This window comes from Lathyrus oleraceus, chromosome 2 (assembly GCF_024323335.1).
Source record: "Lathyrus oleraceus cultivar Zhongwan6 chromosome 2, CAAS_Psat_ZW6_1.0, whole genome shotgun sequence".
NCBI classification, from domain to species: Eukaryota; Viridiplantae; Streptophyta; class Magnoliopsida; order Fabales; family Fabaceae; genus Lathyrus; species Lathyrus oleraceus.
Genome location: NC_066580.1, coordinates 333361461 through 333380719, shown reverse-complemented (window position 1 = coordinate 333380719; position 19259 = coordinate 333361461). Strand labels below are relative to the sequence as shown.

General features: G+C 36.9%; 1 protein-coding gene and 1 long non-coding RNA gene across 2 annotated transcripts in view; both read right to left on the bottom strand.

Moving 5' to 3' along the window:
• Positions 1-1162: 1162 nt before the first annotated feature.
• Positions 1163-19259, bottom strand: part of LOC127119369 (xyloglucan O-acetyltransferase 1) — a 76182-nt gene continuing 58085 nt past the window's right edge. Inside the window, exon 3 of the mRNA XM_051049597.1 lies at positions 1163-1679. Coding sequence (XP_050905554.1) covers positions 1522-1679 — 158 coding nt within the window. The 3' untranslated portion in view covers positions 1163-1521. The remainder of the gene's footprint in view (positions 1680-19259) is intronic.
• Positions 11723-19259, bottom strand: part of LOC127119370 (uncharacterized) — a 49677-nt gene continuing 42140 nt past the window's right edge. The window contains exon 2 of the long non-coding RNA XR_007802783.1: positions 11723-12187. This is a non-coding gene — a long non-coding RNA (uncharacterized LOC127119370). The remainder of the gene's footprint in view (positions 12188-19259) is intronic.

Genomic DNA, 19259 nt, shown 5'->3' with positions numbered 1-19259 from the left:
GTTAATATATTATGTTTCAATATTCATTATTATAACGTGGTATTTAAGAATTAGGGAAGGTAAAAATGAGAGTCAAATAATAGGTGTTGGCAGATAGTGGTGTTTTGATTAGTAGTTTAGTAGAAGGTGTACATATAAGTTAATAGGATGATATGGACTATTTTTGAGAAACTCAGTGTTAAGTGTCACAAAATTGTTTGAAACATTAGATCTAATATATATATAAATAGATGTTTGATTCTTCATAGTGTCTAGATTTTCTTGATCATAGATATTGATCAGAGTGTTTGATTCTTCAGAATTAGTATTATTATTATTAGCTTTAGGTAGGAAAGCAATGTTATTACTCTCATCTTGAATCACCATTGAATAAATCTTATTAATTGAAGGTAACAGTTCCATCAAAAGAACTTGAGTCTTGATTTCAGAAAAATTATCATTAAAATTGAAGTATTTGATCTTCTATGCAAAAATATCTTTTAGAACCCATGCTTCAAATCCGCCTGGGTGAACGATGTACAAACTAACATTGGTTTGTATAAATTTAGTTTCTCCTATAATCCACGCATTTCAGTAGCGAATTTTGTACCTTGTTTGAGATTATTAATCTTAGCTCAAAGATTGGAAATATGAATTCTATCGGCTTTGGAAAATCGTTTCTTAAGATCAATACATACCTCTAATGCATTTTTAAGAAGATCATTGTTTGAAAAATTTGTTTAGTGGATGAGTTAAGGATCCATGAATGACCAAGATGGTTACAACATTCATAAGCGTTGAGATCAAGAAGTTCAGAAACTTGAATTGATCCATCAATGAAGGACAATTTATTCTTAGCACGAAGAGCTCGTTCCATTCAGCACAACCATAAAGGTAGTTAGAGGCAATCAAAGAGGTGTGAGCTTTACAAAAATGGACCTTCACTTAAATGGATGTAGTAAATCGAGTCAATGATTGATTAGCATGCGACCAAGTGATTAATAGAGGATGAAGAAGATGGGCATAAAATGAAATAAAGAATGGAAAACTAAAGATAAACTACACTATTTTTGCGACTGATACCATCTTATCAATGTTAAACTTCATGCATAATCAATAAGCTCAAGGAAAAAAGATGAAATGTTTCTCTTATTTATTCATTCATCAATTATTTCAATATATACGAGTGTTAGAATACACTATAACTTAACATGTTGCTCATACATTATATTGTAACTTGCACACCAAGTTAAGTAACTAACTTGAACTATATGTAACTAAAATTCTAACTAGCTAACTTGGGTGTGATAGTACATTATAAACTATTTTCACACACAATTAAAACTAAGTTGAAATCACCTAAGTAGTATATATTGTGTTCTGTTTTAATGTATCTATATTTTTTAAGAACTTGTAACTTAGAAACAAACTAAGATCACCCTTATGAATGTGAACAAAGCATATATTATTCTTTACAATATGTATGAAAAGATCATTCAAATTAAATCATTCCTCTCTTAAAAATGTAAAACGAGAAATGTATCATTTTTCAACCTGTGAATGGTCTTTTCGCTTCTTCATTATCTCCAAAAAAATCTCATTCCAAGTATCTACGGTTCCTGGTAAGCACCAATGAACACAATCATTTTGTACATGCTTTGGAATCCCATTAGCAAATGGAAAAGGATTTATATAAGCACCTACATGACCATCTGGTCTCAACAATGCCAACTTTGTTATATCAAGCACATCAAAATTAAGTCCAAATTCTTTAGCTTTTCTCTTAGCATTTTTTATTTCCTCTATCTGAATACTTCTTATATGAGCATCCACTCCTTCAAGTTTCTTCTCCTCGTTTCCATATGGCTCATTCTTTGAACAAGTGCCTCCCTTATCCCAATCACCTTCAAAATGAGATGGTGAAAATGTTCTTACAATCACATCAATTCCATTCCCTTTAGAAACTTTCCTCTCTATTATACTATTAATGGTAGTCCTTAAAGCCTTTCTCATTGGAACATAAAAGCCAATATCAGTGTAATTAAATTTCAAATCATGACATTTTAAACAACCTATAACATAATCACCCTCATAGTAAATTGAAGGAACCATAAACCAATGACCAAATGATAACACAATCAAGTCCATTTGATCTATATCCCTAGCCCATCTCTCATTCACATGATCTAAATAGATTCTATTATAATTTGGCCCTTTGGATTTTCTTTGATCACCCTTCACAAGAAATGGTGACCAATAGAATGACAAGTTTGCATTATGAGTACCAAAATACCACTTTCTAGAGCCTTGATGGTAGACACGTTTAGGTTTTGAAGTAGTGGATAATAAGCAAATAAGTGAGTCAATTTGGTTCCTAGCTAAAGAGTCTCCAACAAAAGCTATGTGCATGTTATTGATGAGTTTGAGAAAAGTGTTTGGTTCAAAAATTGGTAGATGGCACTCACTTGGTTTCCATCTCCAATGAAGGTAGCTTGAGTTAAGTCTTCCATTGAAGATGCAATTTTGACTTTCCTTGATCTTACATGTTGTTCCATTATATAAATGAGTTCTATTGTCATGAATCCATGTGCCATTGGAATAGTCACATGTGTTCCAATTAGGATTTTCCTTTTTTGCCAAAAATATAAAATAATAGTAAGTGAATTCACTTTATACACTACCAAATAAAAATAACAATTCTAGAGAATTTACCTTTAGGCTTAGAAACATAAAGTGAAGAGTGGTGAGTGAAAGGAGTGAAAAATGGAGCAAATGAGTGAAAGTAAAAAAATAGGAAAATTAGAGATATGGGTGGAAGAGCATAGAAAATAGAGGGAACAAATATTTTGATGAGTTTATCTTTGAATCTGTTTGTACTTGTCATCTTCCTTCAAAGCCTTTTTCACTTATTCTTTCTGGCTACTTTTAAAATTAAAGTTGAAGATTCGTAAGATCACTCTAATTTATCTACATTAATTGAAAACTTGATTTTTTTGGAAATAAAATATTGGCTTTTATTTATAAAATTAACATTACAGGTTATATTCTTTTTAATCATCTTTATAAATTTGTGTACAACATTACAATTGAGGTAGTATTTATTTTTATTACGTAAGTATTTTTTTGTAGTCTTTTTACTATTACTATAACTTCTACACTTCATTTTGTCATTCAAATATTCTTTTTTAATTGCAATAAATAGAGTAGATTACCATTTTGGTTTTTAAAATTGTAGAGCTGAGAGTAGGATAAAACAATTTATTTTTTCTAAAATTATTCAATATGTTTCACCACCTAGTGGATGATTGGCTTTTACCTAAGCCTTCCAACAATCTAATATTAGCAATGAAACTTTCGTCATATCGTCATAAAGACATGAAATTGATGTTATAAAAGTGAAGTTTTTTTTTCTTTGTTATATCTTAATAAGTTGGTTATCGGTATAATTTATGTGTTGGTTAGGGCTCGGATCGCCACACTCCTTCTCAACATAATTAATTAAATAGTATTGTTATGGTTAATAGTTAAAAAAAAATCAAATTTAATTAATTCACGAACAAAGATAAACTTAGAAGTTCTACCAAAATATCTCGCTCTATAGTAACATTCAATCAAACAAATGAAATGATTAAATCATCTCTTAAATATATTTTTTTATATTGCATCAAGAAAAAAAACATTTTAAATTAAGGTGTTAAATTTAAGAAATTTACTAAATTATCTTATCTACTTGATAAAAAAAGGTACAAACAGAGACAATCCCTTGTTGTAAGGTTGTCTAAGGTTTATGATTTTATGGTATATTAAGAGTTCGTCCACATAATGATGGTGGAGAATTCATGAATATGTTTGTGGGAGAATGTTGTGATCCCTTTCCCCTCGTGTAAACATATATATATATATATATATATATATATATATATATATATATATATATATATATATATATATATATATATATATATATATAAGAGACATGTTGGGCTTGGATCAGGGGCCTAGAAGAGTGGTTTCTCCTTCTTCCAATCAAGGATGAGCGAGTGGGAAGACTGGGTTCTTCCTGGAATCGTAGGAGAAGGAGTTATTCCATCATCCTGTATTGATTATATGCGTGCCATGAGCCACGTCAACGATATCAGTGGAAAAATATGGTTTGGTTAGGAAGACTAGGCACATGCCTAATGCAGCGACCAACTTTGGGAGCCTGGACTAAGTATTCGGTATGGGCGGCCTACAACATGTTATTGGGCACACACCACGTATTTGTGAAATTGCCTTGGCTTATTTCCTTTGAACTATTCTTCCAAATACTTAGTAAATTATCTCAGTCTAGAGTCCCTCAAGCACGAGGTCTAGGATAGGGTGGAGTGATTAATGAATATGCCTCCAACTTCTATCATGGGGCCGTGAAAATCTTTTCGGCTAGGTATATAGTACGTTTTGCCCAAATAAAATTGGGGTGAGTCTCTCGAGTAAAGTTATAGGTTAGTCTCTCAAGCTTCACCAACAATGGAACGTGCAACATGAAATGCTTCTAATGATCAGGTTTCCTTGAGAAGGAAAATGGCATGGGATCATTCACCCGTTAGAGACGTAAAGAGGTCTACAACTGTTGGTGTGCCTAGTTAGAATTCACCATTGCATATTCGATCTGGTTTTTGGTTCTATAAAAGTGCACCTTCATTCTATTTTCAAAATATATTATGACACACTTCAGAGAAAACAATTCATTTCTCTGAACTGAAAACTCGTCTCTTTGCTCACTTACAAGTACGCACATTCTTCCCTTTCTTCACCCTTTTCCTTTTTAGTCATGCCGATTATTATGGATTTAGGCGAGAGTGAAAAAGTCGTAGAGTCCTTTAATGGAAGAGACTGGATAAATTTGTATTTATATTGCATGAAAAATGTTGAACGAGCTGATGAGACGGTCAATTACAAGCTTTTAGAAATAGGGATGTTTGGGAGTTATGAGAGCATTCATGATTATAGTGGCAACAATGACTATCTTTCTTCATGTTCTTTCCCATGAAATACTAGGAAGTTAATGGAGTTCATCCATCCTAAGTACACGGGCGTTAGAGACTTTGAGACCTATTACATTTGTTAGGAAATTGTGGTCTCTTTTCGGAGGCGCATCAACCTTACTGAAATGGTTATGTCAATATAGAGGCTTATTTTAAAGAGGGGTGAGCCAAAATGATTGCCTCTGACTTCCCCACTCATTCTTCTACTTCCATCTTCGCGTTGTCCTAGATCTAGGGGTTTTAATTCCTTTCACATTATTTAAATCATAGGTTTTGGTGACCGTGAATGTCGCTCCTTCTCAAATTTCACCAATCAGTTGGGCCTTTATTTGGGCCTTCGAGATCATATATCAACGATTGGATGAAAACCCTACTGTATGGATCTTCTTCTCCTTCCGGGGAATCAAGACCAAACTGAAAGGAGGTTGGGTGACTCTGAGTACCCTGTCGTGCTAGACATTGTTCAAGCCTCATTCCAACCATTAAAAACATTGGAATTATTGGATTTTTAGAGTGAGGGACGAAAAGGTTCCTCCGTGATTACAACTAAAGAGGATGGCGCACTGGCTTTGACTTTGATTACCTCACCATTACTAAGAGGGAAGTGGTTACCTTCTTGGATGACTTCTTTATCATGAGCTTCAGGAAAATAATAAATCTAGATTGGGGGAAGGATAACAAAGTCAATGATTATGTTCATGATTTTATTATTATTGTTGCCTTTAGTTCATTATTTTTTACTCACCCCAAAATTATTATCTTTTCTCTTATTTTTAGAGGAAAGTTGGATTGGCCAAGAAGAATGTTCGACGTAATGAATAATGGTCGATTCAGAACGGTTCGAGGAGACAAGGAAAGCGCCCAAGAATGTTATACAAGTAGCCTAGAAATGAGGAAGAATGATGTCACCCATGAGAATTCCTCCCTTTCTAAGGCCCATGTTACAGACACAACAATTTGGGACTCTAGACTAGGCATGGAGAACGAGAGACTCATGCGCACAAAATATCAGAAGGAGGTTCATATAGGTTCTTTAGGTCACTAAATAACAGATATAGGCAATTCTCTTTTTTAAGAATAATAATGTAAACTAGTTGACCAACTCAGAAGGAATGTCGACTTATTCACTTAGCCATCACCGACATGCCTGACATAGATACCAAAGTGGTGTATCATTTCCTCTTTGTCGACCTTTTGTGAGACTAGTTGTAATACCCTAATTTTCACCTCTAATATCCCTTAGCATTTGTGTCATTTGCATAACATCAAGTTCATCAAATACTTTTGTGTATATCCTTATGCTTTACTAACCCTACAAAATACAAATATATATATATATATATATATATATATATATATATATATATATATATATATGTCTTGCTTTGCTTTGTTTGTAAGTTAGGATTTTGGCATCAAGAAGTTCAAGGGATGGATCAATCCAGGCTTAGTGTGATCATAAATATCCCAAGGTGATCAAGAGTTCATCAAGCCACAATTCATATGGCACTCCAAATTAGGGTTTTGGTCAAAGTCAGCTTAATGTTGGCTCTTTGACCAAAATATGATCCTATGGTTTGAGGCATGGTTCAATGTCTTAAAATGTATCCTCATAACCCACTCATATAATTCAAATGGCTCAAGAAGTTAGGTTCATGAACATATGAAGTTTTGAACTCAATTGATGAAAAGTCAACAAATGCCTAAAGTCAAAGCTTGACTTTTGAGATTTTTAGTCAAATAGGGGGTTTTCAAGTCAAGGATCATGAAAATATGATCAATGAATTCATTTAATCAATTTTAATCAAGAAAATAAAGGTTACTTGCAAAAGGGGCAAAGATGGATAATTTGGAAACTTTGCTAAGTCCCTAAAAATCATGTCCAAGTACTCAACTTTCCAAGGTCATGATTGTGATCCAAGCCATCATTTTCTTTGCTCCAATGGTCAAATTGAAGGGCTTGCTTCATACTTCAACTTTGTCCTAGGTGATGAAACCCCAAAAATGTATGTATAAGAAGATATGAGGTCATGAAGTGGAGGATTCGTTTACTCTTCAAGTAATAAAACACTTATTGAAATTTCCAGCATGCTGACCTAGTCAAATGACTAACTTTATGCCAATTTTTCACCAAGATCCCAGATGATTCAAGCAAATTGATCAACATGATAGTTGTATATCATGATTCCATCTTTCCAAGTCTCTTGTGCCATAAACAAGAGTCATTTTCTTCTCTAGCCATTATGCTGATTTTTTTTATAATCAAGAGAAAGTGGAAAGCTTCTATTACTGGTCATTTTTACAACAACAACAACATTTCTTCTCTTTGAATAAAAAATTCTGCACTCACGATTCTCAAAATTTAGAGAATAGCCATGCTCCAAAAGTTGTCCAATGCTTAGCAAGTTCTCATCCAACCCTGGCACATAAAGAGTGTCATGAATGACTTTGCTTCCTTACTTTGTTGTAACTCCAATGCTGCCTTTTCCTTTTACTTCATCATGTTCTCCATTTCCCAATTTAACTTTTGAGCCAAATGAAGAATCAATGCTTATAAAAGTTTCATTCTTTCCGGTCATATGATTTCTACAACCGCTATCCAAATACCACACATTTTTATCTTCTTGAAATGCTTTTTGACAAGCAAAGAACAAATTACCTTCATCATTTTCTCCTTCTGCAAATGAAGCATGTTGTTGATTGGCAAAACGATAATCCTTTTGAATATGCCCGAATCTCTTGCAATTGTGACATTGTGGTTTGCCCTTATTCCAACAATCATTCTCGTTGTGTGTTTACTCTTACAGATTTCACACCATTTATTTGATGCTCCTTCATACCATCTTCTGCCATTCGCACCTCTTCCTCTTCCTCGTGACTTTCTTCCTCTGCTCGTTCCTCTTCCAAATCTGCCACCTCTAGAAGACTCACCTCTATTTTGTATTAGGGGCTTATTTTCACCATTGTTGGGCTGAATGTTGAGTTTATATTGAAAGGCACTCAACTGATTTTTCAGAGTTTCATAACAACCTTTGTTCGTAGGACCTCAAATACCCCGTCAACCCTTGAACATACATAGTTGATAGGTCTTTAGTTTCTTCTATAACAGTCACCATAGGATCAAATTTTTCTGTCAAACTAATCAGAATTTTATCAAAAATTATGCGATCATCTATTGTATCTCCATGTGGCTTCATTTGATTCACCAATTCAGAGAGTCTATTAAAGTATTCATTCAAACTCTCATTCTCTTTCATTCTTTCATTTTCATAGTCTCTCTTAAGAGATTGGAGTTTCACAGTTCTCACATTTGAGTCTTCTTCAAACCCTTGTTGTAGAATATTCCATGCTTCCTTTGATGTTTTTGCTCTCATAATCCTTGGGATAATGGATATAGAGATTGCTCTTTGAATCATCCTGAGAACTCCAACATCTATGATCTTCTTTTTCTTCTTCAATTCTTCAAGTCGTTGGCTTGATTCTTCAGCCTCTGTTGGTGCTGGTTCTTCATACCCGTTTTGGACGAACTCCAAGACATCCAAATAGGTGAATAAAGTCTCCATTTTAACAGGCAAAAAATCATAGTTTTCTCCTTCAAACAAAGGAACTTTAGCATTGCTATAAACTGTAAAAGAGTTGCTTGTGGAAGCCATTTTTTTTGTTTCTGTTGCAGTTGCAAGGATCTGTAGCTCTGATACCACACTGTTGGTGATATTCTATAGGTGGTATATGATAAATTATATTGTTGAAGAATTTAGAGTAAGAAAATATATATATTTTGAATACTCTTATATTATTGAATCCACCACACACTCGCTTTTATATAGGCTTAAAGGAAACTGGCATAGGAGATAATAAGTTGGTAATTAAGATGAGGACTCTTTGATTCTCTCAATCTTAATGATACAACTTTATCATAAATCTAAATAAAGACAATTATTATAATGTGATGGTTACAATTCTCTTATAATACATATTAAAGATAGTGGTGGTTACAACACATTAATTTTAACATGAATAAATGTGACCATAAGACTATCTTCTAAGACAAAGTAGTAAAAATTACTGTAGTGGTTGATCTTGCAGTTTTCAGCCAATTTAGTTTGAGTTCTTGTCGCATGTAGAGCCTTCACTTTTTGGATACCCGAAGCCTACTACTATTCCCAACAACAACTAAGAGTAGCCATTGTGTTTCTCTGCAGCAGCACCACGACATCATCAACAACAAAGAGCTCCATTCTACACCACTATTCTCACCGAAAAATGTTCATAACCTGAGTCACAAATGAAAAGGTATATTTCTCACCTTAGTTGTTTTGGATCTTCCATGCTTTGATCATTGTGTTTTCATGTGAGATAGATAAACATTGCATGGTGTATTGGAAGAGTCGCTTGATTATTTCATGTTGTCATTGTTTGGTTAAACTTGTTGTTTGCAATAAGCAATTGCCATTTGACATGGATGAACAGTGTCATGTAGAAATGAGTTTGACTTATCATGTTACTGCAAGTTCTTCTAAAAGATGAGTAGACTTGTATTCTAGCATTAGTATGTTTATTTGTTATGTCTTAATAGACCTTGTTTTTATTATTTAGACAAATATTTTTGTGTGCTTTTGGGCTAAATTGTGACATTTTATTCAAGCCCATCTAACTTTTTCTATTTACATTTATGTTGGTTTCTTTTGTTTTTTATTACTATTGTGATAAGTTACATTTTTTCCCAATATTGCAACATTGCGAAAATACTGCAACATTGCGAAAAGCTAAAAAGATATATATTGCATGTGGTATTGTTGTATTTTTCTTTTCTTTCCAATGTGTTGCGATTTTGAAATTAAAATTCAATTTGACTTTCAAAAATCGTTTTGACACATAGATTTTTGCTCGGCTTTTTATAGAGTGATTCCTACATGAATCCACTTTAAATTAGCTTAAAGTTAAATTCAGTTTGCTTTCAATTTCGGTTGATTTTCGGTCCTGTGGTTTACTCTTGGACCTTCTTACAATGAGATCATTGTGTTTATATTAACTTGTTTGATACCCTGTATGGTTATCATACTATCTTAGTCCCCATCTGACAAAATATACCCTCATCCATTGTTTGTAATTTCTATTCATTTTCTTGCTTGTATTTCCTATAGATATATCGTTAATAAAAAACCAGATAAAAGAATAAAATCAATCTTTCAAAAAAATAAAAACACTTGGTCAACACCAAGCCTCTACTTTCAAAACCTTCAAACCATTTCATTTTCAATCATAAATCATTTTCACCAACAATCATTTCAAACCATTACATTTTATATCTAAATCATTTTCAAACCCTCCAATCACTTCAAATCTTTTTCATATCCAAACCTCGATACACATCGAGTGAATTTTCTCAATCAAAACAACAAAACATCTAAAAATCTTTTCATAAAATAAGATGAAAAGGGGTCGGGGTATAGTCCACGAGCTCCCGAGAGTTGGGAAACGAGATGTAGTTCTCACCCATCTGAACTCTCGTCATCACTGAAAATGCTTCAAACACATCTAACTCTTTTTTCGCTGTTGTGCGATAACTTTCAAACCATTTTCACAAACGAATGGTATTTTGTTTCGAGATGATACAAAACAATGCTTCATCGACAATCGTGTCATACCCCAAAATTTACCCTACCCTTCACCATGATCATATAAGCCACTAACCCCCGATCATTTGCATATCATCTTCATCCATTCATTCAAATAAGCATGGTTCGACACAAGGAGACGAGTGACTTGAATTCATGGCTTGGTGCTTGCACCTAGTGGATGTTAGGGTTTTCCAGTAACTTGGAGGGGGCCCTAGTGCCTAGGTATTATGCTTGTACTTGGTGTGTCAATGGTGGCTTCTTGAGGGAGCAAAACCCTAATTTAGGGGTCCTCACATGGTCATGGCTCCATAAACCCTAATCATGTCCAATACCCATTGTGAGGCCTCTTAACCCTAATTTCAGCTGGCACATCATCATTCATGATGCTTGATCTCCTTGCTTGGTTAAATTGCATTCAATAACTTCTTGTTCCTGGTTCATTCATGTGGAGTTCTTGGTTGTGTTTCTATTCACCATGCTCATGATCATTGATTCTAGTGTTTGGTCTATATAGGTTGTAGTTCATGGCACATCTTGATCCTTTCTAAGTCCTTTGTTTCATGATTATCATTGGAGTGTCACTCATGATTAGTTCAGTCAATGTCATTATACTATCCATTTCACCCCATTACAATACATGTTCAAGATTCGTTTATTCATATAAAAACATCAAATTAATTCATTTCAAGAGCCATTTAATTCAAATACCAATCCGAGTTCATTTGAATAAGGAAGTATCATTCATTGCATGATCATAAAGGGTCCATTACATGAAAAAATACAAAGAGAGGTGTGTTAACCAACAATTGACTTTTTGACCAACAGTTGACTTTTTGGTCAACAGTTGACTTTTTGGTCAACTTTGACCAAAGTCAACTCAAACCCTTAAGTCATGGCCTATGCGCACTCAAGTCTTATCATTCACTCAAGTTTTGATTCCATGAGGTTATGTGATTCATCTGTGAAGAGTTCATTGGCCCTATCATGTAAGGCATTCCATGACATGTTTTAATTAATCCAATTCAAAGTCAAGTCTTGATTCATGATCGTTAAGGGTATCCATTCATATTCAAGGATTAATTTCAAGTGTCGATATCAAGTCAAAATCTCACATTCATTCACAATCATTTACAATTCATCATAATGTCCATTCCATGAGGAAAATACAAAAAATAATAAGCTTTAACCAATTGTTGACTTTGGTCAACGGTTGACTTTTTGGTCAACTTTGACCAAAGTCAACTCATCCATTTTTAACCATCTAAGGCCTAATCTAGCTCTTCTGCCTTGATTCATCATCCAAGAGTCATGATTAATGTGTTCGACTTTGTATCTTCATGTCCAAGTAACTTGTCTCATTTTCAACTTCATGTGTACCTTGCCATGACTTGGTCTTGTGATTTTGCCAACCATGGTGCTGCACTGCTAACAGGGTCTTGCGTTCACCACAATCAAGCCTCACAGTCATATGATTTGATACTACACTTACATCGGCCATTTGAACGAAAGAATGCTCATGAGTTTGGTCTGAGACTCACTGATAACCATCCTGCCATCATCCTACATCAGCCTGCAAGGAAACCAGTTGGCACACTGTCAAGTAGAAATAGGACCTGCAATTAAAGAATCCAATTCAGGTCATGTTAAGAGGCGACATCCAGCAGCATACTTGAGTTACCAATAGCGCATGCAACATCCAACAGGAGCCAATCCTGTAGCACATTAAAAAACATTGTCAATACTTTGCACTAAACCAAAACACACAAATTAATACTGCTACATCATACATGACAAGCCAGCAATACCATGATATCAATGATTGGCAATGTGCAATAACGCAAGGGAAATACAAACAATCATGTTGAGTAATCCTCAATGCCAAAAAATCCTACAATAACTTGAAACATCAACACTGTCAAAGTAAGTCAGCAGCAGGGCAACACATTTGCAGTTTACCTCACGATGGATAACCCAAGTTCTGCATCAATCTCCTGTTAAAAAAAAAACCTAACACACAAGCTAATGAAACTAGTTGATGCATAATGAACCTGCAACAATGCCCAAGCTAAACAGCAAGTGGTCACATCCAACAGGTCCAAATCAGCGTCTTTCTGCAGCAAACTCTTCAGCTCTTCTCAGGAATCATGGAGCTGCACCTGCACTTCATTCAGGACAGGCCTTAAACTCCATGGATAATTTTCAGCCAACCATGTTTAAGCAACCAACTGGTTCTGATGCTCAGTTTAATATTCCAGGCCGCAACTTTCAACCTTAGCCTCATGGACCTCCAGCAGGACCATATAACCAAGTTCGTGAACCAACTTACTACCACATGCTCCTGAAGGTTTTGGTGTGCAGGATGAAAGGTTCAAATCTTTCCAAATTCCTAGTCAACGAAATATTGATCGGAGAGAGTTTGAAGATGATCTCAAGAAATTCCCCAGGCATCCTTTGGATGCTGAACCAGATTCTAAATATGGAAATTATTCATTAGGTCCACATGAAGCTGGAAAGAGACCTGTTGGCTTTCATGATGATGCCATCAAGAAACCAAATTCAAATCTTCATTCTGGTCATCTTGGACCAGGTCCTGGATATGGGATACATCCTATGGACGGAATGGCTCCAAGAAGCCCTGGTAGTGAATACACGGATATGCCTTCCTGTAGATTTGGGCCCCTCTCTGGTGGTCTTATTAGCAAGTCAGGTATAGATGATTTTGAGGGTAGAACTGCAAGTTGATTTGTTGATTCAATTGGCAATGCATTCTGTGATGGCTGGTTTCCCCATCCCCCTAGCCGTATGCTGCAATAGACAAAGCTCCCTGTAAAAAACAACAACAATGCAGTCCATTAGCATGTAAGTCCAGTCAGGATTTTTTCACAAACCTGCAACAAACCATTACACAAGCCTGCTGCAGACCTGCTATGACAATTGCGCTCCAAAAGTTTCTGAATCATAAAAAAGGCTTCGCTTGAATTTAGATACAACATCAGATGTTGAATTGACCAAAATTCCTAGAAATATTAAAGTCAATCAGAAGTGCAAAGGGCAATGGAGAAAGCTACTTCATAGTCAACAAGAAAATAAACGTAAGTTGGAAGAATATATTAAGAAAGAAATGGCTGATTTTGAAAAATGCTTGATATAGAGTGACAAGAGTTGTTACCTGCTGCAGACGTGCACTTGGCCTCATACCATCTCATCATAGTTACTAAATTAAATCTTCCTAACTTCCAACAATCACATTTGCTAACTATCCTGCAATAAGCAAGGCCACGAGTATCATGAACAGTGTCGTCAATGACGTCTTTGAGAAGCTAGTTGTGAAATCTTCAAGACTTGCGAAGCGTTGTGAAAATATCATTGTTTGGAAACTCTTGTTGACAACATGTCCTCTTTTTCGCAGCCATCATAAGGCATAAGAGATGCTTAAGTCGTTGAAGCCAATCGTTGATGCTTTTGCCAATTTTGAGCCAATGCCGGATGAAGCGCCTAATAAGAAATTCAAAGAAGCTTGGTCATGCTGTTGAACTAAAAGAGCACGTTGATTAGTTCAGCAGGGACACACCTGCTGTCAGCTTGCAAGACCGTGGGGTTTCTACGGCGTACAGGCACCTGCATCTATCACACCACCAAGTGCATCATGTGGTTGACTTGCAATGACCACCATGACAACACTACAGAACTGCCACAAGATCATGGAGATTGACCAAAAGCTTACCTGTCAAGCTATGCACAAACACAACCACCCTTTCCTTCTCATTCTAGTCAACCTGGCTTGCACGGATTTTCATCATCTACTGGCCATTATATGCAGGCACCTTATGCTTCTCAAGGTGGTCAATCTGCACAATCAAGTGGGCATACGTAGGCACGAGGATCTCAATCCTTGGCGAGCACACTAATTTAAAATCTACCTCCATCTCCGCAAACTTTGGCAAGCAAACATTCGATAAACAATACACACATAAGCGCAAACATCCTAGATGGTTCCCATGGAGTACCATGGATGTGAGGGGTGCTAATACCTTCCCCTTGCCTAACCGGCTTCCGAACCTGTTCGTGGTTGCGATGACCATACTTTGGGGTTTTCTCGATATTTTCACTTTCCTTTGGAATAAATAAAAACCGATGGCGACTCTGTATTTTTCGTGTAGCGACAGCTGGCGACTCTGCTGGGGAGACCTCCCTAAGCAAGTCTAGCCTAATCTAGGTTGCTTCCTCACATGTGTGTATGTTTATCCTTTTGATTGTTTGCCTTATTTATTGCCTTTTTGCTTTAAATTTTGTAATCTATTACATGGTTCCACGATTCAATGGTATCGATGGATACAAATCCGATTCCAAGTAACCTTGTGGGGAAGACTCTCCACCCGAGTCTAGAGTACAAACTTGAGATAGGAGAGGTTGAGTAGTATGGGATACCGAGAAGCTTTTCTCGTAAGGGTCGATACGAGAACCTCGCTTAGAGTAGATTCTCTTGGAGACGTTGACGACCGTCAAGCTTTTGGCGTAAGCGATCAATGTCTTCACTAGGATCCATGACTCTAAAGACCTTTGTAGAACATTAAACCCATGACCTATTAAGATCGATGGTCATGTAGTACGGGTCCCTGAGAAGCTTTTCTCGTGTGGGTCGGTACGAAGATCTCACTCAAAGTAGATCTTCTTGATGGAGTTGACGACCGGCAAGCTTTTGTCGTAAGCGGCAAACAGTCAAGGAGGTCCATGACTTTGAGACCCTTGTCTAGAACCCAATGTCGATGGTCGCGTAGTGCGAGCCTCCGAGAAGCTTTTCTCGTGTGGGTCGGTACGAAGATCTCACCCAGAAATGGCTCATTTGAGGGAGTTGACGACCGACAAGCTTTTGCCGTAAGCGTCAAACAGCCAAATGAATCAATGATTTTGGGGTCCCTATCTAACCCTAGACTTCGACTGGTGAGATCCCAATTGAGGAAAGCAATCAGTGTTGCCCTCCATCTGTATTTTGAGACTTTGATCCTAAACCTGTTTGCGTGTACAACTTGTGAAGGTCGTGCTTATGAACCAAATCATCCATGTATTCATGCATTCATACATCATAAATGATAAAAGAAGATATAATACTCATGCATCATTCACATAGAATCCTGCATTTCATGAGACCAATCTCACTATCACTTGGCCTTTTGGCAGACAAACTACTTCCAACAAAGTTGATTGCCCAATATCTGTCTTGAACTAGAAGCATGTCGCAGATCACCATGGAAGAGTTACGAAGAAATCAAGAGGCAATGAAGGTTGAAATCAACCAGCTGAAGACTCAGATGAGCCCGATCATGGAGATCCTGCAGTCGATGCTGAGGAAGGAAGGCAATCCTGTGCCAACTGTTGTACCAGAAGTGGCCACTCCGATAAGCGTGCCTGACCCCCTTCCACCTCAGGAGCAGCCTCATGGATTTCATCCACATCCTGTGCCTCCAAGGGCTCCATATCAGCGGCCATTTCCTGTTCCCCGACCAAGGCAAAGGAACCCTGAGCCGAACCAGTACCTAAATCAGCTGCGACAACCCACTCGACAAAGACCAAGAAAGCCAGTAAGGCATATTGATCTACTTCCTATGTCGTACAGTCATGTACTACCGTATTTGATCAAAGATGGATTGATAGTGCCAAAGGAACTGCTCCAAGTGATTCCTCCATATCCACCTGGCTTTGACGTCAACACCCGATGTGATTTCCATGCTGGGGCACAAGGGCATTCCGTTGAGAACTGCAGAGCCTTCAAACACAAGGTACAAGACTTAATTGATTCAAGGGCTATTATGTTCATACCGCAAGGCCTGGACATAGTAAACACTCCCATGCATCCACAAGAGGGCACATCTACAATGCCATGATCAATGCAAATGGAAGCTGGGGGAAATTTGAAGAGTCTACGCCTGTGAGAAAAGTCTGAGAAGGGTCTCCTTGAAGATGGTCATGATATCTGCTGTCAGCCTAATAATTCCAGTCTGAGGATCTGAATAAGGCCAATTGTGCCTGTAGTTATTAGTTTGGTTAAAACATGTTCATGTGTGATTTTCTTGATTGTCATTTGTAACATTCATTTGTAATAAACTTGTTTGTTTTGAATAATAATGACATTGAAATGAATATGCATGTTTTGAATAAATCCATTTGTGTCCACTCATACTTTATCTTGTCAAATTTTTGTTTTGGGAGGAGGATGATGAAATTAAAAACACGAAACGAATTCACTGCTCGTACGCTTTTGAATAAAACCTTGCTGATGATGTAAGGCATTGTTTCAAATCCCCAAACACCGGAGACATAAGGAAGATAATCCCTAGTTAACCCCTTCGAGCCAAGAAGTAGGAGTTTCTTTCTTAAATATAAAGCCCTCAAATCTCAAACCGAGGCAGGGTACTCGTCAGTCAGTTTGACCAAACGTTCGAACTTTAAAAGAGGAGTGTCCTATCTGAGGATCAACCATATCTTATTCCTCACAAGAGGTCGGAAACCACCAAATTTCAAATGGTTGTCCCTCACCCGCAGAGGCACGAGGTTGTCACAACCCATTCAAATCAATGGTTAGATGTCACACGATTTGTTTCAGCAAAAAGAAAAAAAGAAAAAAAATCAGAAATCAAAAGAAAGAAAGCCCGCTAAGTCGAAAACTCGAAAACTCGAAAACGAGTGACTTAGGCAAAAATTAGGACATCCCTGTGGATTGTAAATCTGAACCAATCCAGCAAAAGTAGGGAAATCGAAAAAAAAACAAATCTGCATAAGAGGAATCAAAAGAAAATCCTCAGCAAGAGTAAAATCATGTGGTTATAAGCCAAACAAGAGAAAGGTGATTGTCACACTAAAAACCTCGTGGGTCCATTAACCTTTTCACTTCAAATCCCTTCTGAAAGAAAAGCGCTTGTATCAAACTAGCTGAACGCAGGACTGAAGAATATCACGAAGAGTGGGTGGGTTAGGATAGGTTCGAGCCTTATATCCTTTCTTTCTAAAACCATGAACCAGACCACGTTACAACCCTCAAAAGACCTAATTGAAGCAGGGTTTATTTAGAAAGCATACTATAGTTAGAACGATCGTGTTAAAACTGACTCCTCATCAATTTACTCATATGTGTTGATATTGATATGACATTCTCAATTAGTGATGCATTCATATATGTCATAATTTCAGTGCGCATGCTTGGATTTCAAAACTAACATAAACATGACATTGTTATTAGCATTTCTAAAAATGAACATGCGTTACTCATGAGTGAGCAGTTGATGTCAAGAGATTTCCCATGATGAACGTGCATTGGAAAGCTTGATACCCCCAGAAGAGAATGATGCCCAAAGGCTTTGTTAAGCAGAGGCGAATTACTTCAACTGATTGAATCCTAAGACAGAACACCTAAGAACTCCGTCGAGCAGAAATAGGTCGCCTTGATTTAATCGTACTCAGAGAGATAAAACGCCTAAGACTCCGTTGAGCAGCACCAATTTTTTTGATCGAACACAATGAGTGCTAAGAGCCTGAGACTCCGTTGAGCAGCAACCAGCTACCTCATGTGATTACATCAAGGAGCAGAATGTCCAAGAACTCCGTTGAGCAGAAGGACAAGATGTTTCATATTTCAATCAATCTGAGGCAATTATGTCAAGAAATTTCAGCAAGATTCAGTCAGTCTGAAACAGTTAGGTCGAGATTCGGCGAATCTCTCCAAAGATCAGATAGTCAAGGGAGTAAATCACTCCAGTTGATTGCATCAGAAGACCAAGCTCCTAAGACTCCGTTGAGCAGCGCCAAATCATTTTTGATCAACCACAACGAGTGCTGAAAGCCTGAGACTCCGTTGAGCAGCAATCAGCCACTCCGTGTGATTATATCAAGAAGAAGAATGTCTAAAGAACTCCGTTGAGAAGAAAAGACAAGACACTTCAATTTTCGGTCAATCTGAAGCAATCACATCGTTAAATCTCTATAAGATTCGGTGATCTAAGGAATTTACGTCGAGATTCGACAAATCTCTACAAGACATTAGTCAGAGGCATTCCCTCAGAAATCGGCCAGCAGAGGCAGGAGCTTATTCCAAGACCTACATTGGGGAAAGATACCTCAGGAATCCAAGAAATCAATCTCTCAGAGATAGTTAATCGGAGGTATACAGTTCCATGATACTAGGGCAGGTTAGATCGAGATAGCTATCATGACAAGGTTGTTTCATAATTAGTGATTGGGGCAATACATGCAGATTCCCAACATACTGGGGCATGGCTAACTAGAGAAGAAACATCCTCTCTGTACTCTTGAGGTTGTTCAGAGCAAGATCCATGGTACATAAGATACTCCTAAGTTCAAAATGAATATCTGGGAGTCATGCTAAACACATCCCTTAAACCTTTCAACAAAGAACACTGATCCTAGTTGATAAACCCAGTGGTTACTGGTACCCGATGTTCTCAATCTCCAGACATTTCCTGCCATACCGTCTAACCAAAGGCCTGACCACGCATCAGCATTGCATAAATAATCATGCATTACATAACATTGCATCCCCAAAAGGACGTAGCATATTCCATCAAGATGGAGCATTACGCCATATAAAATAAACATGCATAACTGCATAAAAGTCTTTCTC